The sequence below is a fragment of the Grammomys surdaster genome, unplaced genomic scaffold, assembly GCF_004785775.1.
Source record: "Grammomys surdaster isolate TR1022 unplaced genomic scaffold, NIH_TR_1.0 165, whole genome shotgun sequence".
Taxonomy (NCBI): domain Eukaryota; kingdom Metazoa; phylum Chordata; class Mammalia; order Rodentia; family Muridae; genus Grammomys; species Grammomys surdaster.
Window position 1 is genome coordinate 8,054,065 of NW_021604613.1, and position 26,543 is coordinate 8,080,607.

Consider the following 26,543-nt stretch of genomic DNA (forward strand, 5'->3'; position numbering starts at 1 on the left):
CTACTCTACGCGTCCAAAATCTAAAAATTCATGAGAAACTAACTCTATTATTTGACTTGAGGTATGATGATAAGGCAGTCTAAATGTCAGAAATTTCATATCACTATTGCATTTATATTAGTAGTTATTGCATTTATAGTAGTAAACTACAAAATCAGGCACAGGAAGGCAAGATAGGAAAACTGCAATCTGAAAAAGGAATAAATTTCCCCTCATGAATATTTTCTATACTGGCCACTTTATCTGTGCATCAGTGTTTACTTCCTGTACCCTTCCCTTGGGTCTCTTGAGGAAGGAGTGGGAGTCCATGGTGTAAGCTGGCAATATATCTTCACTCCTCTCTTTTTAATTAACACTATTTACTGTAACTAAAAATCTCACTCAAGAATCGAGTGGTCTAACTACATTCCAGCAATGGTGGCAAGATACAATTAGCAATTATAATACTTCAAATACAACTATAATACTGTGAATACAATTCCAAGAAAGTAAGAAATCAAAAGATGACACATTAGGTTTTCAGAAATTTGTTTGCTAGGCACTTTACAAGGTACAGAATGCACCATGAACTGAGAAAATCATACAAAGCAAGACACAGGTCAGCAGGATGCTCACAGGAGTGTCACAGAAATCAAGAATTCATTCTGGCCGCTGCTAAATTAGCTAGCACATGAACTTTTAAAATGTCTTCTACAATGATATATTTAATCAACAGAACTTTGTAATTTTCTAACAAAAAATAGGTATCTTAGAAGGGCAAAGTTACCACCTGTAAATTATAGGCAAGTTTCCCTTTTAAGCTAATCTGTTTCAAGGGAAGCTTTTGTCATATAGTCTTCAACAAGTTAAAAAATATATGCCATAATTAATTTTAGTTTGCTCAAAATCCAACATTATTAAAAACTTCATATGCCTATTTAGAAAACATGTTCTCTTTGATTGTTTTTTTAGGTGTTTTTCTTAATTACCTTCACAAGCTTCTAAAGCACTTAGTGTGGGCACTGTCATCACCTCACGGAGTAGAGATACAGTGACTGGACTAGTCTCGACATCTCTCCTCAATTTATAAAAAGATGCAACAATACCAACGTCTAGAAAGTAGCATTTATTTATTCAAACAGTCAAAGAAAGGACTAAAATAGTCACGGAGACATTATAATTGGGATGAAATACTTTTATGTGGGCTATATATTTTGATAAAAATAAAGAGATCTTTGTACAAGGTGATTACAAGGACTTCAGTTTAATTTAATTTGACTTTTAAAAAGTTTAGATTAATTGAGGTAAAACAGGAAAACACAAAAGCACAATAGAACTATTAGAACTCCTAGCCATATTAATTACTAAAGAAAGTTTACATGTATTTACAAAGTTAGGAAATGTAGCAACTCAAAACAGATTCAGACATTGTATACAGTTGGACACACATTTATCCTTTGAGCTTGCAATAACTTCCAGGAATTTGCCCTGAAGCTTCACCTATGTATCATAGGCTGAATAAAAAATAATTAAAAAAAAAAAAAAACAAAGCCATACAATGGAGTTCTTTGGAACTTAGCCATATATGGGTCTAGGGACATGGCACAGTGATACAGCATGTACGCTTATATGCTTATACTGAACAAGGGCCTGGGTTCAATTTCCATAATACACACACAACACAGACCAAACTACTGCCAGGTGTGGTATTAGCAGGTTTAAGCAGAACTGACAGATCACTCCACTGAAACCAGAGTGTCATGTAGAGCTGGCTGACCAGGATCAGCCAGGGAAGATTCAAGGAGACCTTGGTGTGCAGAGCGAGGAAGTCTGCAAACACTAATTCAAGCACATCAGAAGGATACAGATTGGAGATTTAAAGCCTACTTGACATATTTTAACCTTTGATAAATTCGGGTCAAATTTGGCATGAAAGAAAAATAATGGAAAAAATGATTAGGGCCTACTAATTTGATCATAATAGGTTTTTAATTAATTCTATTCAATAGTTTAACAAAACTATGAATACATAGTGATAGTAAAATGGAAGAAAAAAAGAAAAACACTTTTATCAGAAGAATACCATGTTAGTAAATGTTGAATAAATAATGGAATTAGAAAGAACCATTTTCTGACATTCACTGTAGTTGTTAATTTGTGCAAGTATGTCAATGGTTATGGAAATTTCTGGAGGAAAATCTGTCAAAGAGATGGGCATTTACTAGATCAGCATTCAGATTAGTAATTGACTACAAAGGGTTGTTCCTTTACACTGAAGATATACTCATCTTCAAATTTAACAAAACCAGCTGACGGTGTCAGGCAGTGATAGCACATGCCTTAATCCCAGCGGTCGAGAGGCAGAGGCAGGCAGATCTCTGAGTTCCAGGCCAGCCTGGTCTACAGAGTGAGTTCCAGCAGTCAGTTTTAAAAAAAGAGATCCTGTCTAAAACAAACAGCTGACATTAAAGCCACCTATGTAACAAATTAAGAAACACACATTATCACCCACAAGGACCATTCTCCTTGCCAAACAAGTTATAATCTAATGACAAGGACAGTCAGACAAATCTAGAGTACATGACATTTCCTGTGACAAGTGATCCCATTCACTACCCCGAAAAGACCATGTCATAAAAAAACAAAACTATTAAAGAGACTTTACAACTAAATATAATTATATGCATCTTGATTGGATCCTGTGTTGAAAAAAAGTTCTTATAACACATTTGGAGACAGAAAAGACACTCACGTGTGGACTACTGGATGATCCTACTTAATGCATACTGACTTTACATCTGATACTTATGTCGGTTGTGTAGAACACCTCATTTCTTAGAACAAATCCTGCAGTGTGCAAAACCATGCAATCTTCAAATGGTTCAGTAAAGACATCAAATGTCAACTGATGAATTCAAGTGAAGAATACACACGTGTCAACTGGATTATTTTTCCAAGTTTTCGTAGATTTGAAATCTGTCTGGCCAAATTGTTAGAATTAAACAAGAATGCCCAGTGTGACACTGCCACCCAGAAAGTGGTAAGACATGCTTAAGTCCCAATCCTAGCAATTAACTTTAGTCTTAGTCACTTTAAGAGATTAAATATACTAAGCTACCCGTACATTTACTGAGGGCTAGTTCTATCTCAGCTAGAGGTAGTGAGATCTCAGTCAGTTCTACTAATTTGTTGGGTCCATGGTATCTGGATCTATTTTCAGATTGTGAACATGACCTATGCATAAAATATATCATGATTCTGAGGAATTTTGTTGTAGTTCTTCAGATGATCTCCAAACAGGATTAATACAGTCAATGCCTTGTATTCATCTCCATACCTATTATTTCATTAGCTGTTTCTCATGATAGCTACTTTTCCCAGAATTTATAGGAATGGAGTAGAGCAAAGGCAGCTAAAGAACTTTTGACAAAAATCATCATAGAATGCATAACAATGAAATGGCATTGGCAGTATCCTAATTTTTCCTGTTATGCTAACTTACTCTGAAGCTTCTAGAACACACTTTTATATATCTGGTTCTAAGAAATGTATATACTACTCATTGTTCAGTAAACTTCATATCAGTTAGTTTAACCTTTTAAAAATCTTCATTTCAATTCACATATTAATTTTAGTCAAATCTATTTCCTTGCATAAAACAACTGATTTTTAAAAAATCACATAAACAAATCTCTACCTCCTTACAATATAAATCCTAAAACAAACCTCATAGGAGATGGGGGGGTAACTCAGCAAGCATGAGGCTCACGTTCTGATCACTAAGCAGTGTGGTGGCCTGCCTACAAACCTAGTGCACGGGAGAGAGGGACGGTGCAGCTAAGGAGCCAGAAGGCCAGCCAGACTGGCAGAAAGGGCACACTCAGGTTTACTCAAAGACCCAGTCTCAATGTGTAAGATGAAGATCAATTGAGAAGACACCTAAAATCTATCTCTGGATTCCACAGGCTTGTGCATTATACACACACACTGCATGCAAAAATACGCATTACTCACACTCCATATAAACAAATACATGTACAAATAAAGTAAAACAGGACAAATACACTTTTACATTCTAAGAGCAATGCATTATATACACTGGCTGGTAAAAAGAATTACTATAGTTTGTAGCATTATTTTCTCTAAAAGAGTACTTATCTTTTTTAGTTTGTGTTGAAGTAGATTTACTTTACTAAAGCCTATTAAAACGAGAGGTGAACTCAGTATTAATTTACTATTCTCTTTCAAATGTTGTCCATCTTCAAAAACTAGTAACTGTATTTGATGCTGAATTACTGGTTAGCAACCCATGGAGATCAGACAGTCTGATACTCATATTACTTCATCCATTACTGAGTATTTTAGTATTTTCCAGTTTTCACTAACCAGACTATTTTTTTCTTTTTTTTTTTTGGCTACAGTTGCTGACACTGCTTTTTAAATTGTATGTACTATAAATGTCTTAACAATGTAATAGACATCTTTTACAAGTCCTCTTCTTCAATCATTTCCTTGGGCATGTTTTACTAAACATATTAGTAAAACATAAAACATGGCTTCTATTTTATTTGTCATTAGATTACTTCTAGACAAAAACCTCAACATATAAACTATTAATATGGAATTAAATTCTTACAATTATATTCCCAATCTGTTATGTTGCCTATGTTTGTTGCCTGTTGTTAATGAATTTTGATCTAGATATTCGAGGCTATATATTTAGCCTTGTCAAAAATGAACAAATATAAACTATATCTCTCTAATATTTTATCAACAGGCACCTTTATAAATGTTGTCATGCTGATATTATCTCTGACATTCTGCATTGTATTCTACCTATTAAAATAAACACCTTACGGGGGTGGGGAATAAAATCTGGACGGTAAATAAATAAATACAAAATAAACACCTCAAATGTATGGAAGCACGTACTTACTATTCTAACACCAAAATGATTTCGGTTGCATTTTCGTAGACCTCGTGCAGATTAATCACGTGGGGACAAGACCTGGCCAGCTCCAGCACAGCTATCTCATGCAGAATCTCTGCCCGGCAATCCTGCCCTCTTCTTCTCTTTTTCAGAAATTTGGCAGCATACTCCTGTCCAGTTGATCTTGATATACATTGTCTAACCACAGCAAATTTTCCTCTAGAAAGAAAGAATAGGACAACTTCATAACTCCAACCAACTTAAGGTGAGGTCTTTCATGTATCTGTGCCGTCAGGAATTTTTCTTTTTTTTGTACAAGCTGACACAAATATTATATGCTCTTTTATTAAGTCTACAATGTTACTGCATAAGTGTAGATGATTATCATAGCAGAATAAACTATTGTTTTTACTATCAGTATAATATATTTTCAGTGTATCTGATAATATCATCTGCCTATCAACTCTATGCCTCTAACAGATTCACAAGGAATATGGATCCTATGGAGGGTACTCAAATATATTTTATGATCCATATATTTTATGATCCACTTATTGCTAAGTGCCAAGAATCTCTAACTTTCTTGTCTTACAACTATGGAGAAATTTCTCCCCTTAAAATAGATTTGTTCATTAACACCTACCAAGTCTTACTTAGATATAGAAGCAAAAACTTGTCTAAAACAGAAAATGGAGTTGAGGTTGTAGAAAAAACTCTCACCTTGTAAAATTGAGGAAACAAGCTAGTAAGCCAAGGACATTACATATCTGAAAGTCAGGCCTTTTACGGTTGTGATGACATCACTAACAGTTATCTGACGGTACCTATCAACTAGAATTGCTTCAAAAACAAGTAGCAAGATGAACAAGTTTTGTCTATTTTTACCTCACTATTTAAGCTTCCTAAGACGCTCTTAAACTACTCTTTTACTCATGAACTCAGGACATGTCAGAGGTAATGGTTCTTCTGACAGTGTTCACTGCTAACGGAAAGCTCTATGAGGACAGGGAACGAACGTGTCTAATCTAGTTAATCAAGTCTATTTAAAAAATGTACATTTAGATAATGCTAACTAACACATATTATCACCTGAAAAGCTTCTGAACAATCTATTCTGAATATCTATTATAATACCACACATCGTGTTATGTTTTTAAATCCACATTTGCTGCTGCTTCTCATCCTCCTCTTTTTTTTTTTTCTTTTTTCCCGAGACTGTGCAGCCCTGGCCATCCTGGACCAAGCTGGCCTCCCACTCAGAGATTCCCAGCTGCCTCTGCCTCCAGAGTGCTGGGACTAAATAAAGGTGTGCACTACTACTGCCTGGCCTACATTTGCATTTTTAAACATTTGAGAAAGTTACATCAACATATTTATACAATTACATATGCATATATTCATATAAATACTGTGAAGCAAGATAAATATTTTACCATTATTATCAGAGGCTTTAAGGGGAAGAAAAAAAAGACAAGTATCTGCTTTATAGTCTAAGATGCCAGTTGTCGTTTAGAAGTCTAACAGTAATCTTCAAAATATGTTCCTATACCAAACTGAAGAGAACTCGTCAAGAAAACATAAAGCCTTAATAATAATCGTCAATGCACACCTTTAAAGGGCAAGGCAGACTAGATTTCCCAGCAGTGAAATCTAGCCGTTACCCTCTGCATTCTAGAACACACAATAAAACACGAAGGGATGGGGAGGGGAAGCCACAAAGGAAGCTGACGTTTATTTCTGAATCTGCCTCACCCTTCTAACCACAAGGCCGATGAAACTTTGCCTCAGCTGGGGGAGGGGTGGAAAAAACTTACCCAACATGTTAAAAAACAGGAACAATGCAGTTTTTGAGAATAGTGAAAAATAAACTTAGACTTACATTATATATTGTGTTGCTAAAAGGACATTTTAAAATTAATTTTTAAACCAAGTTGATATGGACAGATAACTTGTAGTTTTCCACATGGTAGAATTATGTTTCTAAATTACAAAATATGCAAGCCTCCCAGAGGGGGAAAAAGTGTGAACCCCAACTTCACCTCATCAGACATGCACACTAAGACTGGTTATGACCTCTGCAGAATTGTAAGGTTCATGAAAGACTTTAAATATTAGAATTTTTAATTGCCAACATTGAAAATTAAATGCACCAATATTTACCGTGTGAGTCATTTGCCCAGAGCAATTTAAAGGTGCGATTTAAGTCTCTTCCATGAGGATGTCTGTCTGATGCTGGGACACTAGCAATCCCACTAGTAAGCTCGCTAGCATTTGCTTTGAAATGTTTAGAAGCAAACTTACTCCAATTCAAGCTGGTCCCTATGACATCACTTCAGCTGTCGACAATTTAAAGTTAACAGTGGCCCCACACAAGTCCTCTACACAGCTAAAGGAAAAAGGCTCTCTGTAGCCTCTATACCTATTATTTTGCAGTTAACCTAGTAAAGTTACTAATCCAAATAGTAACCTAGAAAAACAAGTAAGAATGCTTAAGTCTTTGTCTAAGTGTTTGATCAGAGCAATTTCCAAATGTTGTACAATAAAAGGCAGCTTGAACACATTTATATTCTCAACTAAGTAAAAAGTGATCTGTACAACTAAGTATATCACACAAATTTTGATCCAGAGCAAAGGAAGCTCAAGTAACTAGCTTAGTCAGAATAATATGATGCTACATGACACAGATTAGGCATCCCTAGTGATAAAAATGGATAGAAGAAAGGGAGAAGAGAAAAGAGAAAATGTGGAAGGAGACACTCGGGCATCTAATGGCTTCAGCAGTCTTCTCACAAAGTAAGACTGTCAACAATACTGTGTCTAATACTAGGCTCCTCATTTTAACAGAAACAATCAAAAGCAGGAAGTGGTCCAGAAGAGGGTGACTGAACAAAGGAATGCCCGCTGGATACTGTGCCATATGATACGTGCTTAGGGAAACTAAGGATGTTCGGTTTTGTTTAAATATTTGAAAGACTGTCACCTAAGTATATACTGAATGTAGCTACCAAAAGAAAACCATGTCTATTTATGAAGAAGAGATTAGTAAGCATGAAGCAAAATATCCTATGTCTCTGAGGTGGTTTCATCTCTACGTTGGCTACATGAAATATCCAAAAAATAGAAAGGCCAGGACTTGCATCTACGTAAAACATAAAAGACACTAGCAAAGAACTGACTTTCATAGTTCAGCCAATTTGAGATTCCACCCTGAGATTTTAAAGCAAAAACTAATCATACTTGTTTTTTGTCTATCCATCAATACAAAACACTGTGGCATAAGCCAAACATTTATATACACATACACAAACACACACACACACACACACACACTCCCATGACCTAACTCTTCATAACCATACTTACTTTAAACCTAAGAAAACACAAAATAGGTAAATAACTTGGCACAGGTTTTCTAATATATACTAAAAATTACTGTAGTGCCCATTGTCCAGGGCATGCTTGGACATAAGAAATGCATACTTGACTAAGCCAAGGCAGAATTTATACAGGCTTCTACTAATACAGAACACCCATTCTTTGAAATATAAAACTGTGATATTAGACGTGAGTTAAATATTCTTAATTTATGAGAGTATGTACACGTGAAATGAAGAACTACCTCTTTCTCTTTTAGACAGACAAATTAGCTGGGAATTGAAAAAAAAACGTATTAAACCAAGACATATAACACTGTATTAAGCCCTTTACAAATATTAAGTAATTTAACCCTAAAAATATCTATATAAATTAAATGCAATTATCCTCATCTCTTTTTCAGATGAAACACTGGCACTAAGAGGAGTTGTAATTTAACTGAAGTCACACAGGTAGTCAATGGCAGAGTCCAGATGGGGACTTGGTAGCCTGAGCTGTCCCTTCCCATTTACAGACGTAGTTGCAAGAAGAAATGAGATCTGGAGCTAGGTGGGATGTTTGATATGAACTCCTCCACAGATTTGATTTTCTGTTCAGCTAAGAAAATGGAGATGAAAGCTTTTCTTTCTAACCGCTGATAACGGTTCCAAGTTTTATAACTCAAATAAAACTCTGAATATAGACAGCACACATATCAAAGTTTTCTTACCTCCCAAGTTCTTTCGGGGTAAGCGTATAGAAATTATTAAAATTCTCTGTTTTCATCGGTGTTTGAGGGGTTGTAGTTAGCAAGCCAGAGACACTTCGGCAATCAAACCTCCTCCGAGACATGCTGATGACTGCCAGACCTGCTTCTCTAGGCACTGACTTTTACCTAGTTAAAAGAGACAGGAAGAGAGAAGATGGAACTTAAATGTAACTAAGAAAAAGAGACATCATCTCAGGCAGGATGTGCATTACTTACACAACTCCAAATATAGTATTAAGATAGAACAACAGAGATATGCTGATTTCAGGAGCTTATTCTATTCACAAGCAGAAAACGCCAGAAGCACACGTAGACATAAATTGGTATCCCCTCTTTTATGGCACCTAAGCAAACCTACAGATTTTATTTAAAAAAGAAACTGTTATAAAAATAGTAAGAAATAATTATTATGCAGGTGGAAGGAGGTATCATTTTTATTTGACTTATGGCTACAGCTTTCGCACACCTATGGAATTTAATACAGTAATGTAATGACTATTTGTTTTAATTTCACATGTCCACAAACTTGGTGGCAAATTCACATTTTGTGAGTTATATTTCTGCCCCATGTAAGTCAAGAAATAAAACGTGCTCACGGATTGGCTACTTTCCCAAATTAAATCTAGAGCCCTCCCACCCCCCGAGACCTTAACAATTCTTGCCTTGGCAAAACTCAGTGCTGTCTATACATGGCATTCATGGAAACTCTATTTTGCTGGGTCAGTGACTGACCATAAATAAATTATCAACCCAGAGTCAAACCCATATCTGAAGTTCATAGTCTGAAGCTTTTGGCACTTTATGTAACCAGTTTTAGTATCAAATTACTATTTAATATTACCAAATCTGTTTAATTATGGTGGACTCTCAGCCATGTCTGTCTATGAAAGATCAGGAATTAGTCTGCTAGGACTCTCCCATAATAACCCTCTAGATTCTGTTCCTGTTGCCACATTCCCCCTCCTCACCTCCTGCTGAGAGAAACTATTTTTTGTTTGTTTGTTTTTTTAAAACTTTGCTATATTCAGATGCCAAGTAGTATCTTCTACTTAGGAAACAGGCAATGTTTTCTGATCTATATTTTGTTTGATTTTCAAATCTATAAATTATTTCTCTATAACCTTTGGTCTTGGGGCAAAACACTTCTCTAGGTAGTTGGGGATACATCTCTAGGAGTCTAAGAATACCAACACTGGGGTGCGGGGGAAAAATTGAGCTGAAATGCTCCTGGGTATGAATTCCACTTACTGTTCCTTACAGGTACGAGGCCATACACAGAGTTTTAGGTTCCCTATTGTATCAGTCTGGTTTCTGTTACTATACTGAAATTCCCAAGGTAGGCTATTAATAAAGAAAATATGCTTGTTTTGGCTCACAGTTCTGGAAGTACAAGGATAAGGAGCCTCAACTGATGGTGACCTTGGAGAATATCACAACATCACATGGCAAGGACTGCTAAGTGTGAGGCTAGCCTGAAATACAGAATGCATATGAGGTCTGCCAGGACTATACAGCAAAGCACCTCACAATGAGAATTCAGTATAAGTCTGGAAGACAAAACCTAACAGCTACTATTATAGGCCAAACTACGTCTTCCTTGTATCTGTTAAGTGAAATATTAAACCCAGTACCTCACACTGTAACTGCTTTTTTAGATAAAGGCTTAAGGTGGTGACTAAGTTAAAATGAGACCATTAAGGCAGGGCCCTACTCCACTATGACTGGTGTTCTTGTAAGAAAAAAAAAGACATAAAAACACATGGAAGATATGTGAAAACACTGGGCAAAAATAGCCAAACATTTTTAATAGCTGTCTGTATTTTTTTAAGGGTCTCACTATGCAGTCCAGTCCTAGAACTCTGGGTAATCCAGGCTGACCTTGAACTAATTATAATCCTATCTCTTGAGCGCTAGGATTACAGGCCTATGCCATCACCTTGTGTTAACTTTTCATATCTTCTTAGTTCTGAAGACATTGTTTCCCTTGTCACATTGTATTATTAAGAAAATCAATATGGATATCGATTTCTACAATCAGTCAGTTAGGAAAACCTCTTCTGTACCACCTTTGGATTTTAGAATTTTATACCTACACGTATGATTACACTTGCATTATTCTCATTTCTACAAATAGAAGGAACAGGCCTAATCACTGATACAACTGGGCTATCTTCCCAACACTTTTTTATCAACAAAGAACACTGCAATAGATCGAAGAGACAAGTTTATTAGTCTTCATTTTTCTTTTATATAGATTTTAGATGCTCATTTTAGATGATTTTGTCTCTCATAGAAATTGAACTAAGAAACATTTTATAAATAAGCATTTCTACTCTCAATTTTCAAGAGGCAATATGATCCTTTTATGGCATCAAAGATTTGTGTTTAATTAAGTATGATGTATATTTAAAAACACTCCAGAAACCTGTTGAATTCATAAACTCTAAAATCCAACATATTAACATACTTAAGACAGTTGTACTTTCAAAGATTAACTCATTAAGTATGAAATAAAGACATAAAAGTTTATAAACAGTATGATAAATCAGTGGGTAGACTATAAAAGCCAACGGAAGATTGGAAAATTACAGCAAAATATTAACGGTAGTCATCCCCAGTGAGATTATGGTAATTAGAATTTCTTATTACTAGTTTATCTAAACTTAAAGCATTACACTTCAATAATCAATAAAGACTGTTGTCATGTCACCTGAGACTAAATACTTTAAACCTAAAATAATATGAATATACAATAAAACAACTGATAAAGTCTTCCTTATGATAGAAAATGGCTGTGAATATGTGGCCAGAAAAATGCAAACTCTTCCTCATCTGCAAGAGCAAAGGTGTCAATCTATATCCTTTACTTTGCAGAATTTACTTTGCCTGAAGTTCAAGAGCCATTATTGGTTGGATTTTTCAAGGCCTCAAATTTTTCTTTGCATTTATATATAGGTGATGGTGTTCATTATCCAAATTGTAAGTCAGATCTCATGCAGAGAGCATGTACAACTTCAGGGGATATATATATATATATATATATATATATATATATATATATATACTAAGTTAAAATCATTACATTGCTTACGGTTAGCTTTAATTCATTATATTAAGTAAGCAGTAACTTTTAAATACTTTTCTCAGGGAACATATTGGAAGAGCACGTAAGAGCTGGAGGTCAGGAGGAGCACTATGAAATGCTGTCCTGTGGTTACCTGCAGAGATCAAACCCTTAGTTCCAGCATGGGGAGGAGGAGCTCCCATGGCCCCACCCCTAGCTAAGGAGCTATAAGTAGTTGACTATTAAAGAGGGGGACAGTGTGGCCTCTGATAAGATTCCCATGTGGATGACCTCACTAGTACGTATGAGCAGCACTATCTGGACTCTGCAATTAAATAAATGAGGGCAAGAAGTTAGGAGGGGGATGAGATGGAGTTCTAAGGAATGATGGAGGGAGAGAGTAGGCGGTGAATATGATTAAGATACATTGCATGCATGTGGGAAATTGTCAAAGAATGATATATATATATCATATATTCACTATATCATATTCACATATATCATATATATGATATACTGAATATTGAAAAAAGCCCAATTTGTACTGGGACTCCCCCCAAAAGAGTCTAAAATGTGATATACAAGTATAGTAATTAGAATTAAGTTTGGCAAAGCCTGTCATTTAATTATATGGAGAGAAAAGAAAAAATATTTTAAATAAAAGTTAGTGAAATGCATAGTGATAGTTTAAACCAGTTCTTATTCATCAGCTCACTTAAAGGACTTTCCTTGGGGATTTGGCATGTATTCGCTCCATTCCCTAACAAATTCTATTAACACTCATATGAACTGATGACCATTATTATGGATGAATATGCCACAGGTACTTGTATGACAATAGATGTATCCAAAAACACTGTTGAGCAATTGCAAATTTTTTAAATATATTTAAATACAAAAATGAGTTTTGATGTAACAACTCATTTCATTATGGCGCTGTATCTCCAAAACACAAACTTTGCCTTAAAAGAAGACGATTCAAGAAACCAAACCTTAGGTACATTTGCCTGCATCAGAAGCTGCTTAAGGATCCACTCAGCTTTCTTATTTGTCTTTTTCTCTTTACTACACTTAAATGAGTTGTCAGTTTAGTTATTTTCCCATTTCTCCTCCTCTGGTCAATCTTGTATATAATAGAACCCAAATGTCACCTCCATCTACCAAAGGCTTTACAAATGGGTTGCCTGTCATGTAAAATACATGAGAGCTACCAATCAGTTCTGTCTCTCCTTGTATGCCTTAAAATTACCACCAATTTCTCTTGCTTCTAATAGACAATCTGCAGATCTTCTCTTCCATAATTCACAGTTATAACCAATTCTAAACAAGAATATAACTTACAATAAATTTACAAATTACCAATGTATCTTACTTAATTTGAACTCGCTTTATATTTTATCAGACTATACCAATAAAAATATCTAAAGGGACTTACTGATTTGTGTTTGTAAACAATTATAGACACACTTATAGAAGGCATGAATGCATAACAAAAGATACAAGTAGGATTTTAATCTTATACCAGTATGGTGTCATATTTTTCCAATTTTTTCATTAATTTCTATTACAATTACAATAAGAATTCAGATATGGATCAATGAAGGAAGGAAGAGAACAAAATCTTATATTTGATCTGTGCCTTTGATTGAACGGAGAGCACAAGTATGATAAACACTAAATAAACATCTTTCTAAATCTCTAGGAGTTCCATTCAAAAGTTATTCATTTCGAGGTTATCAAATGAGAAGGCTTATAAAAGTAGAAATTACAGAGTGCAATAAAGAAAGCATTTAAAAGTAAGTTGCCGGCTTTATTCCTTTACTGGCCCAGGAACTAAAACTTAAAATCCTTTGTAGCATGATACACAAAGGCCCAGAAGATGAGTATACACCAGCTTCATTTCCTATCATAACTCAATCTCATATTTTATCTCCACTTCTTTGCTTTACTTCTCTGCCTGAAACATCCTTTCTACCTTTCCTTAAATGGCTACTTCATACTCATGCTCTGCCCCAGGAAGTCTTGCCTCAAACCCACAAGTTGACTTAAATGTCTTTTCTGTATGCCTGAAACAAAAGAACTCTTGACATACCAATTTACCTGAAAATTTAACACTAGACTGCAATTCTACTTTGTGTCTAAAAGAAAATAACCTTTAACTTGAGCTTGAGCAACTCAGCATGGTATACCTAGTAAGGATTAAAAAATGTTTAAACAAAATGCTATAAATGATAAAAACACAGTAAATTGCCTTTTTAGGTACATCTAAATGGATTAGCTGAACTGAGGTTCACCTTGAAATTGCAATACAGAAGCTTTCAACACAGTCTCTGCTTATTTCAGTAGTTGGCTAAATAAGAAATATTAAAAACTGCTCTTACAAAACGCCTTCTAAAAACAAGATAGCTACATAATTCAGAAATGTGAATAAAATTATTTTTATCATCTATTATAAGATTTAAAAAACAATTTAGTCTGCTCTAACTGTTCCAGACTAGGTGACCACTTGTTTTCATGTAAATATCTGTTATCTAAGAACTTCCTGAAAGCCACATACTTGCTCTATCCAAAGTCTGACAAATCTAGACCTTCATGAAGTAAATGTGAAGGAATATGGCAGCCAAGCAACTTCTTTCCTTACATGGGCACCAACAAGACTGAGCTGTGTCTAGGAAACAGAGAAACGGAAAGTTTACTTATCTAGCCTCTATAAGAAATAAAAACTTTCTGCATGTTCAAGAAGGATGTGTTTTAGTTGGCCAGTGACTGGAAGAAAGCATTGGTGTTGACAGATGATTTCTATGTTCTATGAACTCTACTCATAGCACTGAACTGTCATGTTTGTTTTTAAATTCTGAACAGCAAGCAAAATCCAGTAATTTAATTCCCTGAAAATCACAATGGGAAGCCAAATGACTCTAGTCCAACCACTGGAGTATAGATTACAGCAGGGTTATGTCCCAGGCAAGGAACCTCAGCCTGACACTGGGCCAAGACAGTAAGACCTGATGCCATCCCCTCCCACCTTCAGAAAAAGAAATGGATCCTGTAATTGTGAAGTAGGATGAGAAGATGTTGAAAAACGGAAATAATGCAGGCTGATGATTACACAGAGCTCATCACTCATCAGATGGAAAACTGGGTTTCTGTTGCAAAATAAATTACCATACCCTTTACTAATAGCACCTCTGAAATAATGTTTGTTCAGTAACTGTTACAATGTAAACTGGAATCTAATTCTTAAAGGGTTAAAAAAGAACCACCATTTTACTATTAAAATTTCTCAGTGCTTAAAGTACATCATCTTTTGGACTAGTTGGAGAAAGCAAAGTAATCAAAGTATATCATGTATAAATATTTGAAAAAAGGACTCATTTACATGCACAAGATAATTGAAAAGAATATTTCTCTGTCTTGAACTCAGTTCAAAAACTCATCTTTTTCTAAATAGTCTGGTATAGAAAATATAAACTATGTATGGTTGCATATATAGCTCTTTTGGTAGAGTACCAACCCTGCATGGATGAGGCATAAGTTCAATCCCCAACACTGCCATATAAAACTAAGCAAATAATCAAAATTGAGCTGGTAGTGTAGGCCTTTAATTTCAGCACTCAGGAGGCAGAGTCAGGCAGATACCTTGAGTTCAAAGCCAGCTAAGACTATACAGTGAGACCCTGTCTCAAAAGACAAAAAAATCCTTTAAAACTGGTAAGCAAGACTCAGATACGGCTCAACAGTAGAGCAAATGTCAAGATGCAGGAAGTAAGAATTTTAGACACAGGAAATAAGCATTATAATATATCATATCTTGAGAAAATTTAGTTTAAATCGAGTCTCTAAAAAACTGGGAGATTTTGACACAGAAATCTTTCCTTATAACTGTCAAGCAGCTAAAAAAAACAAAGCATTGAAAGCATATGTTCACTTAGCATCAATAAGCTGTTCATTGTCAATACAAACTTAAAAATGAAATTAAAAGTGTCTGCCATTAAATCCCTGCATTGTCTATAGATGTTAATTTAGATATAGATGTTAGATTGTTAATTTATGAAGTCTCTACTAAAATGTCACTTCTACCTAAACCAAAATGTAATTTCTTTTTTTCTTAATGTTTTATTATATGCAAGTTGAGAGGTCAGAGGACAAGCTGTAAGCATAGGTTTTCTCTTTCTACCATGTAAGTCCTAGGGATCAGGACATTTGAGTTGGTGGCAAGAACGTTTCCCAGCAGAGCCATCTTCTGAAACTAATTTCTTATTTAAAAAAAAAAAAAGGAAGAAAGAAAGAAAAAGAAAACTAAGAAAACTACTACCATTCTATCCACATACAAAAACGATTTTGAAATTACAGAAATGCTACTTTTCTAACTTAAACATATTGTCATGTAAGTAAATGTACTTTAACCTTCATTCAAGAAAATGATCTAAGATGTATGTGTATCTCGAAAAGAAACCCAATTACTTGAAATATTAAAACTACCAAAAATTAAATATCAAACAAAAAGATTGGGAGAAAAGACAGGTCTAAAATTTGGTCACTATTTCTATGGACTAGGTTTTTTTTTTCTTTTAATATATACAATTTTAAGGCAGAGTGATTCAACTTTTATGAAATAGTTGAAAACCATTTCTGAGCATCTCACCGTGAAGACTGTACCAATGAGAAAGTGAGTTTATATCTCTGTGTAATTAAACTGTGCTCCTTGAGTTCAAAATTCCATGTTTCATATGCTTCCACTTGGCTCGTTATCTCTGCAGACCTTGCTGCCCAAGGCACAGTCTCTCTCCTAGACTTAAAACTTAAAAAGTCCACACGGTATCAAACCTGCCGGCAAGGTTCAGCGTTATCGGTGCCATGGATGTAAACATGACGTCAGCCAAACACTCAGTGAATGTCATACACCGAGCTAATGATTGAGTATGACTGAAATTCCTAGGCTTTCAGAAGTATTTCTTAATTCCAACTTGCAAGCTGAAGCCAGCGCGCCTCTAGTCCCAACACAGCCACAGACACTAGCCACCAGTTGGCCGTGAAGTTTCTTTCAACTTTGTCTCCATTCATCTATATTCCGAGAGGGAAGCAAAGTTAAGCGCTTTTCCCACGGTAAGGCCGGGCCTTACCAGATAAAGATCCAGACCGTGGCTATGATGTGGCTGTCTAGTCTGAGGATGGGTCACAAGCACAGAGGGATTCCCACTGCTTTAAAGCCAAAAAGTCATGGAAACAGTTGTGGCTCCCCACGCCGGGACTGACAGCGGCCCACGCGGTGACCGCAAAGTTTCTCCGGGGCTGCTGGCCGGAATCGTCCACCCGCCCCGACGTGAAGGCGTCCCGCGCCCACAGCACGCGAGCCCGGGAGCTACCGGGAGGACCACGTCGAGACGCCGCGGAGGCTATCGGGCACGGTCGCTCTCAGGGACGCCGGCTCTGGCCTTCGGGCTCGCCGCAGGGTCCCCGCTCCCCCACACCGACCACTCGGCCACAGCTTCGCGCCGCCGCAGGCTCTGCCCTCCCTCCGACTGGGCCGGGGCTACACAGGCTCACCTCGCACGCTTCCCCACAACGGCTGGTCGCGGTCAGCCAGGCCCCTGTGAGGCGACTCCCGGCGGCGACCGCACAGACGCTGACCGGCGCTTCTTACAGTTGAGGTTTGAAAAGTGCAGCCGCGTCTGGGACACTGTACTTCGTTGGACTCCTCCCGCTGGCGCCGAAGAGCCAATCGGAGCGATGATGGAGGGTGGGGTTGTCACGTGGGGCGGGGCGGGGCGCCGGCCGGCAGCGCGTGCTGTGGGGCGGGGCCGCAGCGGGGGAGTGGGCGGGGCGCCGGCAGGGGCGCCGGACTCCTGAAGACTTGGCTGCTGGACAAAGTCTAGGACAGGACAGGGTGCAGGTAGTGTTCGCGCGCGACTTTTCTCACCTTTTCCACCTTCTGAGTGGCTCCGGGAGGTGTGAGTATCGGAACACAGGAGATGAACGAAGCAGACGTCCAGGTTGTTTCACTTGCGATGATCAAAGTATGTGTTTCAAATCTTCCTTGTCCTCTTCCTTGCCACCCGAACCTACCCTACAAATAGAGATTCCAGTGTGCTATGGGGTTCTTGGAACCATAAATAGGAACCCAGGATTTACCCATCCTAGTCTCTACAGCTGGGTGTCTTGAGACTGGCTCAAGGCACTGTAGGAGTGTCTGAAGATGAACTAATTGCTAATTTACTGTGCTAGGGGAAAGGATGAAAACCTGAATCCGCTCAATATGCAGTGCTGCTAACTTTTTAAAAAAAGCAGTATTAGAACCCAGGGCCTTTCACATGCTAAGCAAGGGTTCCACCACTAAGTTCCACACCCAACCTCCCGGATCTGTTAACTATTGGAGACAGTTTAAAAAATGAAAGTTTCGTGCTAGACACAGTAGGTTTACATACATAGAAGATCCTAGGTTACTTATACTTAAATGTAGCATATACACACAGAATCTAGGGTTTCTGAACAGAACTTTTTCAGTAGGTGTGAAAAACTATTGGGAAAAAATACTGTGAGTGGAATCCTCTTGCTTTTAAAACATCTTAGTTTTGTGTTCTTTGTCTGTCACATTTAACCAAGATTCCTTCAAGTCATCTACTTGCTCCTCCCAAGACACGTGCATTTAAAGCATCTTAGCCATTTCATGAGATCTGTCTGTTTTTATTTAGACAGGCCTCAGTATAATGTATTGATTCTTTAAGCATCGTCAAATGGAGAATATTGCATCTTTTTGGCCAGGGAAGCATAAATGTTAAGGTGGAAACAAACACACCTACTGAAATAGATTTTTCACAAACCAATGAGACTGTTCCCATATTTTCTTCCGGGAAACAGCAGCTGCATCCCGAAGTCTCAGCACCAAGGCTGGACAAGTTCCCACGTGGAGTTCCTTGGAGTGGTTGTTTTTGGTGTTTAGATGTGTGTAACTACCTTTTAATTTAAAGCTGGCAGTCCCTTGATTGACAGCTTTTGTGTGTGGAGGGTGTATTGAGTGTGTTTATAGGGGGTTGTGTATATCTATGTATGTGCAGATAGAAGCCAGACATTAATGGCAGGTATCAGTCTCCATACCTCTCCCCTTAGTTTTTGAAACAGTCTCTCCCTGAACCTGCAGTTCAGCAATTCAGCTTGGCCTGCTGACCACTGATCTCCACAGATCCATCCATCTGTATCTACTTTCACTGGACTTACAGGTGACAAGATCAGGTTACATGGGAATCTATACTGAGGTCCTGGTGGTGGTATGGTTAGCATTTTTACCCACCGAGACAATTCCCCAGCCCATTGCCAGCATACTTAAACAAACAAACAAACAAACAAACAAAACTTTTCATTATTTGTCTGTGAGGAGTATATGCATATGAGTGAATATGCCAGAGGAGGTTGAAGGTGTTGTCCCCAACACCCACCAGGAGCTGGACTTAAAACCAAGGAGTCATTTCTCTGCCACCACCACCACCACCCACTTCTTGTCACCAACTTTTAAACAGTCGTCTTACATTTTATTTAATGTTGTAAGCAGGACACCTTCTCCAGCAATCAAACTCATTGTTGCTTCCAGTGTGCTCACTCAGTGTTCACTGGTGAATGACAGTCATTGACCTATGTGCTGCTTTAATGTTCCTGTTCCAGACACATTTTTTGTTGCTGTGCTAAACTATCCTGATAGCTGCCCTAAGCAACTCAGGGAAGAAAAAGGTTTATTTCACTCACAATACCAGATATACAGTTCAACATTGTTAGGAAATGAAAGCAGGAACTTCAAACAGCTAGTTATATTACATCTACTACCAAGAACAGAAAGAAACTAATTCATACATGCCCACTTGTTTGCTTATGCTCTGCTCTCCAATCTTAAGCAGTTTAGGAACCCCTGCCTAGGGTATAGTGCTGCCCACAGTGGCCTGGCTTTCCCACATCAGTTAATGTAAGATAATCCCTGCAGGCATGTCCACTAGCCAACCCAGTGTAGAGAATCTCTTGTTAACATTTTAGGAGATTCTAGGTCAAATTAACAAAATTAACTACTATAATCCCATCACCTTGTGCCTAGTGTCAGACTTATGCTCTTCCAAAGACATTCTGCTAAATTTTCTTGGTCTCTGGTACTGTTATTGAAGTAACAAGGAATTTCCTATTCTGCAGAGAACACTGTACCTCTGTGGTGTCTCAAGGAAATTCAGGGTTCAGTGCACTCATAGCCATGTATGTTCTGATTGTTATTCCTTGAAGAGGAAATCCTCTTGTAGTGTGATGGCTATTCTGCTATCATTACTCTGCCCTATTTATTGAGCTGATATCCTTGAATGCCACTGACCAGAAACAGTGGTAAGAGACTGATTGGATTCTCCTAATTCATTTGCACTTTATATGACCATTAAAATAGAGCCATGTCTTCATCAACATTTCATTGTCGTGACAAAACACCATGACCAAAAAGCAAGTTGGGGAGGAAAGGGTTTATTTAACTTATACTTCCAGATCACAGTCCACCACTAGAGGAAGTCAGTACAGGAATCCAGAGGCAGGATCTGATGCAGAGGCCATGGAGGGTGCTGCTTACTGGCCTGCTACCTGTGGCCTCCTTAGCCTGAATTTTTATAGAACCCAGGACTATTAGCCCAGAGATGGCACCATCCCAAATGGGCTGGGGCCTTTTCCCATTGATCACTGATTGAGAAAATGGTTACAACTGGATCTCATGGGAACATTTCCTCAAATGAAGCTCCATCCTCTCTGATGACTTTAATTTGTGTCAAGTTAACACACAAAAGCAGCCAATACAGACTATTTTTGGAAATATGACCTTTAAATGAGCAGTTAAAGTTAGATGAGGTCATATCAGAAGGTGTTAATACAACATGACTGTTGTCCTGATTAGAAGAAGATAGGTCCCAGCACAAACCTGGGAACAACCATGTAAGATACTGTAAGAAGGCAGCCGCCTAGCAGCTGAGCAGAGACCCCACAGAAGACACTCAATCTAACATCTTAACACCAAACTCCAAACTGTAGGAAGGCTAGCTTCATTTACTTAAGCTACTCACTCTGATATTAATCCAGGCAGCCCTAGCAAATAAATACAATTGTATTCCCTGAACCCTTTTATAGCTTATAAATCACATGCTACTATGAACAAGTGGTCCTTCCTGTTCCCTCTAATTAGTAATGCCTATGTCCAAAGTGTTCATCAGTCTATTCTGATCAGGCCACTATGTCCACCATAAAGATAAGTGACCTTTTCCAGTCCAACCAGACCAACCATTACATATTGACCAGAGAAAGTGATTCTCCCAATCTCATGTTGAATGCTTCCAGATGGAGAGGAAGATGGTGTTCTGCACAGAGAAGGATGCAAACTCAAACTCCTGCCACATCCTCTTTAAAAAGGATGCCTAGACTGCCTAGCAGTATTTATATATTAAGGTATTTATATATAAATATATTTATATATACTATTATATATTTATATATTGACTTAGAGTTCAATCCATGTAGAAAGAGGGGGAAAACACTGTTAACTGTTGTCTTAAGGTTTCTGTTGCTGTGATAAAACACCATGTGCAGAAGCAACTTGGGGAGGAAAGTGTTTATTTCATCTTAAACTTCTGTATCATAGTCCATCACTGAAGGAAGTTAAGGCAGGAACTCAACCCAGGAACCTGGAAGCAGGAGCTGATAGGGATTCCATTGAGGAATCCTTCTTACTAGCTTGTTCTCTCATGGTTTGCTCAGCCTACTTTCTTATAGTACCCAGGACTACCTGTCCAGGGGTGGCACGACGCAAGGTGGTCTAGGCCCTCTCACATCAATCATCAATCAAGGAAATGTACCACAGGCCAATCTGGTGTGAGCTTTTCCTCAACTGAGGTTCTCTCTTCCAGAATGACTCTAGCTTGTATCAAGATGACATAAAATTAGCCAGCAAACCTGTCCACAGCCAAATACTCCAGACATGTGTGACCAGACTGAAGATAGCCAGACACAAGAGGAGTCAACCATTTTTGTAGAGTTTGGCATAAATCTCCTCCCAGCAGAGGAACTCATGCTGGATGGAGATCAGGCCTCCAAACACATACCCTCTCTAAAGGACAAGGTGTCACTCTCAGATGTCAGATGAAGATATCAGAGTGCCTTTATCCACAGCACTACACACACCACAAATGGGTCAGCCCCTCAAACCAAAGTGCTGTATCAGACTCCACTGGCTCTCCTATACCCTGTTAGCAAAAGTAATTAGGGCAAGTCTCTTTAGCTAAGAAGAAGTGACTCAGGATGATTCAGGAGTCTTCCTCAAACTGTGACACAATTCATAATGAACTAGAGCCATTCTGCCAATCCAGCCACCTTCTACAGTTTATAGGAGAGAGCCATCTGAAGGAAATACTATGCAGATTAGTAATTCTAAGTGTTCTACTATCTAGATTTAAAGTATAAATTCAATTAATTATGATAATACATTCTTTGAACTTAGTATATCTAAAGTGTTGCCATTTCAACATGGAATGGATATTTTGCTTTCATTTTATCTTTATTTTATACTCAATAGCACTTTCCAGTTCAACCACTAAATGTACTTATAGCTTACAATATGTACCATGGAATCAAACAGATTCACATGTGTAAGTTATTTTGAGTATATTAATTTTTAAAATAGTAACCATTTTGTATTTAAATTTAGAAGACATACAGTGGTATGTCAGTCACATATCAAGTGCTCTGTAGACACATACTGGTCTTTATTGCAGAGGTCTGCAAGGCTAGAAATGCACTTTTTCACTTTTTAAACTGGTCTAAATCTCAGATTGTCTACTTCAGCAGTACAGGAATACAAGCTTTCAAAGAGTCAGTATCAGAAAAAGTTTATAATTTCAAATGTCAGTAGAATTAGAGGAAATACAAGCTTTCAAAAGTCATAGAATCAGAAAAAGTTTGTAATTCAAATATCATTAAGTGCAGTAGCCCATTTTCCTTGGCTTAGAAAGGGGAAAAAATGGAACAAGAGAAGGTATGGATCCTGAACAAGCTTTTAGATAATAGCTTTGTCTGTTTTTATTTATTTTGCATTTTGCAATGCTAAAGATCAAAATCATCCTTATGCAAGCACTATACCATCAAGGTATATACCCTGGTCCTACAACTCCTGCTTCCTAATCTCAGGATATTTTGTCTTTCTTGTCTGATCTATGCTTCAGGGAAAAAAGTATCAAATTTGTTTGGACAGTTGATCAAATGATGTGGGCAAAGGAAAACCATGCATATCCTAAACACATGTATATCCTAAACATATGTATATTCTAAACACATTCTTGTAGCCTGATAAAGGTCACTGCTGTAGCACTTAAGATACCTGCTTACACTGCGGCTTGAGGCCTGGGTGGCTGAACCTCACAGGGCCCCTTACCTCAGCCTGTCTGTCACTGCTTCCTCTTCAGGGAGTCACATGACTGCACATGCATCCCACCCACCCTCAGAGCATCCGGCCACATTTTTCTCTCTGCAGCTGTCTTCCTCAGCTGTCAGCCACACTTTGTTTAAGGTCATGCTTCAGAGCCTCCTTTCCATTTGTAAACCAAAGTACTTAGTAGAAACTGCAGCAAAGCAGTGGAGGAGCTGCCATACCAGCCACAAACATACCAGACCCCATGGTCCTACAGGAGACCTGTGAGCAAGAAAGGGGATGTATACTTGACATGGTTTAGAGAGTGGTGTCCTCTGCCAATTCCTCTACGACTTTGGAAAGTCCTCAGTTTTCTTATTAAAATGGAAATGAAAGGGCAGCTACCTCTGTAAGATTGAAATGTGATAATGAATACAAAGCATTGCCTGACAAGATTAAACATGGCTCACCTGACAGAGTTTCCACAAGATCTGGCAGCTCCCTGCAGAGAAAGGCCATGTATACCTGGTGCATTACTGCACCAGTGACTACCAGATGCTGGAGACATAAAAAGTGCTAAGTAACTGTACATCTAACAGTTATGACAGGTCACTGGGGCGGGGGAGGGGGGCGACGACAGACAGGCACAGGGAAGTAAGTCCCTGGGAAGTGAAGGGGCAGGTGAAGGGATTGCTTTCAGTGTTTTCCTGGTTGAGGTACCACATTAAAAAAGAACTCATTAAATGGTGAAGCCAGGGTCTGTGTGAGATAAAGAAATTAGACTGGGATTTAAGGGAAGCGGATGTGAACGGGAACAAAGCTGTGAAGGAGGAGTGTAAGACTGTCATCAATGTCACTTGAGGAGCTAGATCATGCCTACCAGCCTTCCCCAATAGATCTTCTGTTTCGCTTTCCGAAGAGACCCTGCCAACCAGAAACATGTGCCATGGCATGATATGGTGTCCCGTTTCTTGGAGTGAATACCAGATAAGAAATATTAATCTTTCTTCAGTACGTTTCCATACAATAGGCAGTAACAGGTATAGCTGAGCTAAAGCTACCTTCTAAACAAGTCTCTTCTTAGGAGTGGCCTCTGTCTCATCTGGTTTAAGGCAATGTCATTGGCATCCAGAAAGGCAGTCTACACGTGGAGTCCCTTAGTGCCATTGTCATGGTACCTCTGACATGAAGAATGAGATCTTCTGAGTGGTGAATTCTACTTTGAGACATGGAGAGAAGCAGTTCATAACATTATGTTTATAGAAAGAGAACTAAGTTGAGACAAGTTCAACTCTTTAAAGGTCACAGTTTATGGGAAAGCAGCTCTCTAATTTACAAGTAGGGAGACCTTGAGCAAGATTAGAAATTTCTGTGCCTCTGTATTTTCATCTGTAAAATGGAGATAATAATACACTTACCCCACAGTATATATATAACAACTCACAGATAATGAGCCTGGCAATTCTAAATGTACTGAACTACTCACATGTTCTCATGAATTAAAGTGCTATACTTCTTTGAAGATAAGGAACAGGAGGATTCTGTTCTACCCACATAATTCAAGTAGCAATACTTGGATCTAGGATTCAATCCCATCTCCACTGCACATACATTTTGTATGGATATCTGCTAATGTAACTACTAACACAGAAGCATAATTCCTTGGGTGTTTAATTCTCCTTAGTGTTGTGAATATAGCTGGTGGTACAGTACTTTTCTAATAGATGTAAGACCCTAGGTTGGGTCTCCACCACTGCAGAAAACAATGGATTAGCATGCACATGTCTCTCCTTGAACTGACAGCTAACAATGTCTAAAAATAATACACCCAAGAAGAAATAGCTTTCAGGTCTTGGCTTCTAATTCTGTTCTCCAGTAATAAGAGCCAAAGCTCATGATGAGTGTGGCTGGTTCTGTACCGACGGCAGAGGTAACTGGATAAAACTGAGTTATTGTGGGGTCTAAGAAGGATGTGTAGACAGACTAGTGCCATCACACAATAGTGGGGTATGTTCAAGGCACCGTGAGCTAAGTGAGAGCATTCTGAGTGGGGAAATTTGAGTAACTGACCAAGTATAAGATACATTTCTGTGAGTGGATAGTAGTATAAATGAATAAGTGAATCAGTAAATGGAAAAAGAGAAACAGTATCTTCTAGGCAGAATTATGAGTGACATGCGTAGATATTCTAGTTCCAGGCTGGTGGAATGTAACCTGTCACTCTTTAGCTATGACTTCTCTGGGACTTTCTTCTAGATATACAAGATGGAAGAGAGAATTCAGTACAGCATTAACAGTGGAGGAAACTTAACAGCACTTCAAGTCAGGCAAGTGATCAAGGTCAAGAATGCCTATGAAGTCATGGTGATAACCTGTGTCCCTTATTGCATGATGACAATGATCCCTCGCCTTTACAACCTTCTACCTGAAAATCCACAGCCCTGACTGATGAGCGAGTGCTTTGTAATTTACCTGTGTGATGATCCTTAGAACAGTTAAAGACACCAAAGCAGGGGACATCTCAGAAATGGTCACCAGCATGGAGAGTCTGAGGAGCTGAGAAGGCTGAACTGAATGACATTTTGCATGGGATCCTGGAGTGGGTAAATGAAATTGGGACAACAAGGGAATCTGAATAAACAATATGCTGTACTTAATAACCATGAATCTGTGTGATAAATACACCCTACCACAAGAGAACTTAGTCCCAAGCACACAGAACCTTTATACTACATTTGCAATAATTCTAGAAGTCTGTAACTCTAAAATTGCTCATTTAAAATATCTTGTATACCATTTCTTAAGACATGGAAATATATAAGAGCTATACAATTAGAAATTAAAGGTGGAATTAACCGTAACCGATCTCCAGGATTAAAGGAGAGAGTGGAAAATCTCAGTCAAATAACCAATGCTGTAGCCCTTGGTTCTGTTACTTGATCATTTGAATAACTTGGCAGAGACACAATCCTGTTCACCTCTGTTAAAAGACATAGGGTGGGAATAAATCAAAATGTCCAAACAGTTGTGTGCCTCATCTAAT

The 26,543-nt window shown here is 38.0% G+C and overlaps 1 protein-coding gene and 1 long non-coding RNA gene across 2 annotated transcripts in view; one reads left to right on the forward strand and one right to left on the reverse strand.

The window, feature by feature from the left end:
* Stk17b (serine/threonine kinase 17b) overlaps window positions 1-17,753 on the reverse strand; it is a 27,415-nt gene extending 9,662 nt beyond the window's left edge. The window contains exons 1-4 of the mRNA XM_028765707.1: window positions 17,644-17,753; window positions 8,994-9,158; window positions 4,916-5,128; window positions 1,667-1,751 (exon numbers count right to left, since the gene is read on the reverse strand). Coding sequence (XP_028621540.1) covers window positions 1,667-1,751; window positions 4,916-5,128; window positions 8,994-9,115 — 420 coding nt within the window. The 5' untranslated portion in view covers window positions 9,116-9,158; window positions 17,644-17,753. The remainder of the gene's footprint in view (window positions 1-1,666; window positions 1,752-4,915; window positions 5,129-8,993; window positions 9,159-17,643) is intronic.
* A 170-nt stretch (window positions 17,754-17,923) lies between these two features.
* LOC114619824 lies at window positions 17,924-26,160 on the forward strand. Its single transcript, XR_003711217.1, has 3 exons — window positions 17,924-18,113; window positions 21,439-21,546; window positions 25,757-26,160. It is a non-coding gene; the product is annotated as an uncharacterized LOC114619824 (long non-coding RNA).
* Window positions 26,161-26,543: the final 383 nt, after the last annotated feature.